Genomic DNA, 7,295 nt, shown 5'->3' with positions numbered 1-7,295 from the left:
GAGGGAGGGGGAGAGAGAGACAGGAGGGGGAGAAAGAGGGAAAGGGAGAGGTAGTGGGAGTGAGAGAGGGAGGGAGAGAGGGAGGGGGAGCGAGGGGGAGGAGATATAGAGGGAGAGGGGAGAGAGAGAGTGAGGGGGGAGGGTGGGGGGAGGGGCAGTGAGAGAGAGAGAAAGGGGAGAGAGGGAGGGGAGTCGATGAGTGCTGAAAGCCCCTAGTGTTGCCTCTCCTATTAATAGTGAACTTTTAACCATCCCTACCTCTCTCCCCCCCACTGTCCTCCCTCTCCCTGGTTCTGTATCTGACTCCGTCTTTCTCCCTCTCTATCTCCCACCATCTCACTCTCCCGCCTGCTCTCTCTCACCAACTCTCTCCCTCTCTCCATCTCTCTCTCTCTCTCCCCCCCCTCCCCCCCACAGTGCACCCGTTAGACCAGTACCACCGTGCGATTATTAGCCGTTTCCATTCTGCGCTGGCCGTGATGGACGGCCTCCTGTCGGACGGCACACTGACAGGGGAGCAGTACGAGGAGGTCCGCTCCGCTGCCACGCGGGCTGAACGGAACCGGGCGCTGCTGGGCATCGTCGGCTCCAAGGGGCGGCGCGCCAAGGACCGGCTCTGGCGGGAGATGCAGCTGGAGGACGAGGCGTTCACCCTTGGTCTCGCCGACCAGTGACCACAATCGCCAACCAATGACCCATCTCGCGGCCACCATGGAACGCCAACAAGCCACCTCAACACCAATAAGCAAAAACTCAACACCAACTTTCCATTAGTCATGAAGGCTTGACATCGTACATAGAGTGATACAACGTGGAAACAGGCCCTTCCTTGGGCCCAACTTGCCCACACCGGCTAACATGCCCCAACTACACTCATCTCACATGCCCGCGTTTGGCCCATATCCCTCCAAACCCGTCCCATCCATGTACCTGTCCAATTGTCTCTTAAAAGTTGCCTCAACTACCTCCTACGACAGCTCGTTTCATACACCCACCTGTGTGGAAAAGTTGCCCCTCAAGTTCCTATTAAATCTTTACCCCTTCACCTTAAACCTACATCCTCTGGTCCTCGACTCCCCAACTCTGGGCAAGAGACTCTGTGCATCTGCCCGATCTATTCCCCTTGTGATGTTGTACACTTCTATAAGATCACCCCTCATCCTCCTGCGCTCCAAGGAATATAGTCTCAACCTGCCCCAACCTCTCCCTGGAGCTCAGGCCCCTCGGGTCCTGGCAACATCCTTGTAAATCTTTGCCGCCTTTCCAGCTTGGCAACATTAAAAGTAGAAACAGACAATAGTCGCAGGAGTAGGCCTTTCAAGCCAGCATCGCCATTCAATATGATCATGGCTGATCATCCAGAATCAGTACCCCATTCCTGTTTTCTCCCCATATTCCTTGATTCCTTTGGCCCTTAGAGCTAAATCTAACTCACTCTTGAAAACATCCAGTGAATTGGCCTCCACTGCCTTCTGTGGCAGAGAATCCCACAGATTCACAACTCTCTGGGTGGAAAAGTTTCTCCTCATCTCAGTCCTAAATGGCCTACCCCTTATTCTTAAATTGGGAGTGGCCCCTGGAACTCGACTCCCCAACATAGGGAACATTTTTCCTGCGCGTGTCCAATCCCTTGAGAATTTTAAAAGTTTCCCTCTAATCTGAGTCATTCGTAACTTTCACTGCATGTCATGTTGTTACTTGTGGGCGGAGCACCAAGGCAAATTCCTTGTATGTGAATACTGGGCCAATAAGCTTACTTACTAATCCTTCTAAATTCCACTGTATACAAGTCCAGTCGCTCCAGTCTTTTAATATATGACAGTCCCGCCATCCCAGGAATTAACCGGGTGAACCTACGCTGCACTCCCTCAATAGCAAGAATGTTGTTCCTCAAATTAGGAGACCAAAAGTGCACACAATACTCCAGGTATGGTCTCACTAGGGTCCTGTACAACTGCAGTAGAAGAATACTCATCTCTTGTTATGAAGGCCAACATGCCATTAGCTTTCTTCACTGCCTGGTGTACCTGCATGCTTACTTTCAGTGAATGATGTACAAGGAAACCCAGGTCTCGTTGTGCTTCCCCTTCTCCTAATCTGACACCATTCAGAGTCTGAAGAAGGGTGTCGGCCCAAAACATCACCCATTCATTCCCTCCAGAGATGCTGCCTGTTCCGTTGAGTTACTCCAGCTTTTTGTGTGTACCTTTGGTTTAAACTAGCTTCCGCATTTCCTTCCTCGCCATTCAGATTACAATCCACCTTTTTCTTCTTGCCAACAAAGTGGATAACCTGACATTTATCCATATTAAACTGCATCTGCCATGCATCTGCCCACTTACCCAACCCATCCAAGTTACCCTGTAGCCTCATAGCATCCTCATCGCAGCTCACACTGCTGCCAAGCTTTGGTCATCCGCAAACTTGGAGATGTTTTTAGATGTTTCTACCCTCAACTTCATCTCATCCTTCTAAATTCCTGTGAATACAAAGCCCATTCTTTCATCATACAGTGCCTTCAGAAAGTATTCAGACCTTCACTTTTTCCACATGTTGTTACGTTACAGCCTTATTCTAAAATGGATTTAATTCATTTTTTTAAATCATCAATTTACACACAATACCCAATAATAAAAAGCGAAAAAGGTGTTTAGAAATGTTTGCAAAGTAATTAAAAAGAAATAACTGAAATATCACATTTTCATAAGTATTCAGACCCTTTACTCAGTACTTTGTTGAGGGACCTTTGGCAATGATTACAGCCTCAAGTCTTCTTGGGTATGATGCTACAAGCTTGCCGCACCTGCATTTGGGTAATTTCTCCCATTCTTCTCTGCAGATCCTCTCAAGCTCTGTCAGGTTGGATGGGGAGCGTCGATGCACAGCTATTTTCATGTCCTTCCAGATATGTTCGATCGAGTTCAAGTTCCGGCTCTGGCTGGGCCACTCAAGGACATTCACAGACTTGTCACAAAGCCACTCCTGCATTGTCTTGGCTGTGGGCTTAGGGTCATTGTCCTGTTGGAAGATGAACCTCCGCCCAAGTCTGAGGTCCAGTACGCTCTGGAGCAGCTTTTCATCAAGGGTCTCTCTGTACTTTGCTCCATTCATCTTTTCCTCGATCCTGACTTGTCTCCCAGTTCCTGCCACTGTAAAACATCCCCACAGCCATGCTTCACCGTAGGTATGGTATTGACCAGGTGATGAGCAGTGCCTGGTTTCCTCCAGACGTGACACTTGGCATTCAGGCCAAAGAGTTCAATCTTGGTTTCATTAGACCAGAGAATCTTGTTTCTCATGCCTGTTTGCAAACTCCAAGCGGGCTGTCATGTGCCTTTGACTGAGGAGTGGCTTCCGTCTGGCCACTCTACCATAAAGGCCTGATTGGTGGAGTGCTGCAGATATAGTTGTCCTTCTGGAAGGTGCTCCCATCTCCACAGAAGAATTCTGGAACTCTGTCAGAGTGACCATCGGGTTCTTGTTCACCTCCCTGACCAAGGCCCTTCTCCTCCGATTGCTCAGTTTAGCCGGGTGGCCAGCTCTATGAAGAGTCCTGGTGGTTCTAAAGTTCTTCCATTTAAGAATGACGGAGGCCACTGTGCTCTTCGGGACCTGCAATGTTGCAGAGATTGTTTTTTACCCTTCCCTGGATCTGTGTCTCGACATAATTCTGTCTCGGAGGTCAACAGACAATTCCTTCATCTTCATGGCTTGGTTTTTGCTCGGACATGCACTGGCAACTGTGGGACCTTATATAGACAGGTGTGTGCCTTTCTGAATAATGTCCAATCAATTTAATTTACCACGGGTGGACTCCAATCAATTTGTAGAAACATCTCAAGGATAATCAATGGAAACAGGATGCACCGAAGCTCAATTTTGAGTGTCATAGTGACGGGTCTGATTACTTATGTAAATGTGATATTTCACTTATTTCTTTTACATAAGTATTCAGACCCTCTACTTAGTACTTTGTTGAGACACCTTTGGCAGCTATTTCTAAACACCCGCAAAAATGTCTAAACACCTGTTTTGTGCTTCTTTCTGGGGTATTGTGTGTAGATTGATGATAAATAAAATGAATGCATTTTAAAATGAGGCTGTAACGCAACAAAACGTGGAAAAAGTGAAGGGGTGTGAATACTTTCTGAATGCACTGTAACTCAGGTATCTGCCACTATATAACCAAATAACAATTACAGCACGGAAACAGGCCAACTCGGCCCTTCTAGTCCATACCGAACACTTATTCTCCCCTAGTCCCATCTACCTGCACTCAGACCATAACCCTCCGTTCCTTTCCCATCCATATACCTATCCAATTTATTTTTAAATGATAAAATCGAACCTGCCTCCACCACTTCCACTGGAAGCTCATTCCACACCGCTACCACTCTCTGAGTAAAACAGTTTCCCATCTTGTTACCCCTAAACTTCTGTCCCTTAATTCTCAAGTCATGTCCTCTTGTTTGAATCTTCCCTACTCTCAATGGGAAAAGCTTATCCATGTCAACTCTGTCTGTCCCTCTCATCATTTTAAAGACCTCTATGAAGTCTCCCCTTAACCTTCTGCGCTGCAAATAATAAAGACCTAATTTGTTCAACCTTTCTCTGTAACTTAGTTGCTGAAACCCAGGCAAAATTCTAGTAAATCTCCTCTGTACTCTCTATTTTGTTGCATCCTTCCTATAATTAGGCGACCAAAACTGTACACCATACTCCAGAATTGGCCTCACCAATGCCTTGTACAATTTTAACATTACATCCCAACTTCTATACTCAATGCTCTGATTTATAAAGGCCAGCACACTAAAAGCTTTCTTTACCACCCTATCTACTTGAGATTCCACCTTCAGGGAACTGTGAACAGTTATTCCTAGATCCCTCTGTTCAACTGCATTTCTCAATTCACTACCATTTACCATGTACGTCCTATTTTGATTTGTCCTGCCAAGATGTAGCACCTCACACTTATCAGCATTAAACTCCATCTGCCATCTTTCAGCCCACTCTTCCAAATGGCCTAAATCTCTCTGTAGACTTTGAAATATACTTAATTATCCACAACACCACCTATCTTAGTATCATCTGCATACTTACTAATCCAATTTACCACACCCACATTCAGATCATTGATGTACATGACAAACAACAGTGGACCCAACACAGATCCCTGATGCACCCCACTAGTCACCGGCCTCCAACCTGACAAACAGTCATCCACCATGACTCTGGCATCTCCCATTCAGCCACTGTTGAATCCATCTTGCTACTCCACCATTAATACCCAACAATTGAACCTTCTTAACCAACCTTCCATGAGGAACCTTGTCAAAGGCCTTACTGAAGTCCATATATACAACATCCACTGCTTTACCCTCGTCAATTTCCCGAGTAACCTCTTCAAAAAATTACAGAACTATTCCATCTCGCTTAAGTCAATCTTGTGGACTGTTCCTAGATATGAAATGCTTCCAATCCCAGACAAATCCCACTGCCTGCAAATCTGTGAAGTTGGCAAGGTGATGATTGTAATAAAATGTTAATAATAAAAGATTTCTATCAATCGCACAGGACGTTTCATTGGCAAACGTGAGAGTGTAATCTGCCAGTCGAATCGCTGGTGAAGAAAGCAAACTCCATTTATTTCCAGAGAGCTTGTATACAAAAACAGAGGATGTAATGCTGAGGCTCTATCTGGCCCGGGTCTGGCCACATTTGTAGTAATTGTGAGCAGTTTTGGGCCCTGTATCAGAGGAAGGATGTGACGGCTCTGGAGAGGGTCCAGAGGATGTTTGCACCAACAGATCCCGGAATTGAGTGGGTTAACGTACGATGAGCATTTGTCAGCGCTGGGCCTGTACTCACTGGATTTTGGAAGAACGAGGGGGTTGGGGGGGGGGGGGGGGGGGCCTAATTGAAACTTTACCAAACAGTGTAAGGCCTGGATAGAGTGAATGTGGAGAGGATGATTCCACTTGTGGGAGAGTGAGTGAGGGAGGGAGGGGAAGAGAGAGAGAGGGAGGGTGTGAGAGAGGGGCAGTGGCGGGTGCTCATTCATTGTGGGCAGAAGGGCCTGTTCTTGTGCCGGGCTCACCTGCACATGTACCACAGAGAGAGGGTGAGAAAGAGAGAGGGAGAGAGGGGGGGGGGGGGGGGGGGGGGGGGGGGGGGGGGGAGAGGGAGAAGGAGAGGAGCAGTGAAAGAAAGGAGAAGAGAGGCATAAGGAGAAGATGGTCAGAGAAGGGAGAGGGAAGGAGATGGAGAGTGAGGGGTGAGAGCGTGTGGGGTCACTCAGTCTCCCCTACTCCATGGCAACATTGGTGAGCTTGCCGCAGGAAGCCATCATGTGTTCTCAGACGGCCATCTTGAGATGACCACTGGCGGCCATCTTGTTCATTCTCGCAGGGGCGGTAATCTTGGGATGCCACAGGCCTGGGGCGTCCCGCGATGAGAGGGGTGAAGAGAGAGCAACAGGGCGAGAGGGAAATAGAGAAGAGAATAGCCTCCCCATATCCCCTGACTGCGCTATTTTTAAGAGCCCTATCTAGCTCTGTCTTGAAAGTAACCAGAGATCCGGCCTCCTGAGGCAGAGAATTCCACAAATTAGCAAGAATGTCCTTCCTCAAAAAAGAGAGAGAGGTGGACAAAGTGAGGGGAGAGCGATGGGGAGAGGGAGAGGGAGAGAGAGGGAGATGAATGACTGAAGGAATACATTTATTGGACAAGTATGTTCACATACAAGGAATTTACCTCGGTGCTTCACTCGCAAGTAACAACTCGACATACGGTAAACCAATAAGAATAAAACATTAAGAATAAAACGTTATGGTTTAAACATGTGAATTAAATGAAATACCGGAGCAAAAGAAGGCTACAGACTTTTGGTTATTGAGTAGAGCTACTGCTTTTGGAAAAAAAGCTGGAAGACAAGCAACAAAAGAGGAGAGGGCGACTAGGGAAGAAGGAGAAGGAGGGAGAGAACAGGAAATAGCGATAAAAGATGTAACCTTTGGCATCGAGTGAAAATCTGGGGGAATTCAGCCCGTCATGTCCCTTCTATCTCTTCTCCCATCCCGTGGACAACCCTGCCACCTAGTGGCTTCCACCATGATGACACCTTGTATTTTGTCACCAACATTCCCCAAACACAATTGCAATTGTGCCAATGACATAGGTAAAATAGGTACCAATGACATGGGTAAAAAAAGGGAAGAGGTCCTGAAGGGAGGATTTAGGGAGTTGGGAGGAGAGTTAAGAAAAAGGACCAAAAAGGTAACAATCTCAGGATTACT

The 7,295-nt window shown here is 47.2% G+C and overlaps 1 protein-coding gene across 2 annotated transcripts in view; it reads left to right on the top strand.

The window, feature by feature from the left end:
* LOC129695177 (uncharacterized) overlaps positions 1–5,568 on the top strand; it is a 25,794-nt gene extending 20,226 nt beyond the window's left edge. For both annotated transcript variants that reach the window (XM_055631950.1, XM_055631949.1), the window contains one exon: positions 418–5,568. In XM_055631950.1, coding sequence (XP_055487925.1) covers positions 418–674 — 257 coding nt within the window. In that variant the 3' untranslated portion in view covers positions 675–5,568. The remainder of the gene's footprint in view (positions 1–417) is intronic.
* Positions 5,569–7,295: the final 1,727 nt, after the last annotated feature.

This window comes from Leucoraja erinacea, unplaced genomic scaffold, assembly GCF_028641065.1.
Source record: "Leucoraja erinacea ecotype New England unplaced genomic scaffold, Leri_hhj_1 Leri_975S, whole genome shotgun sequence".
Taxonomy (NCBI): Eukaryota; Metazoa; Chordata; class Chondrichthyes; order Rajiformes; family Rajidae; genus Leucoraja; species Leucoraja erinaceus.
This window is presented reverse-complemented; position numbering and strand designations above follow the sequence as displayed.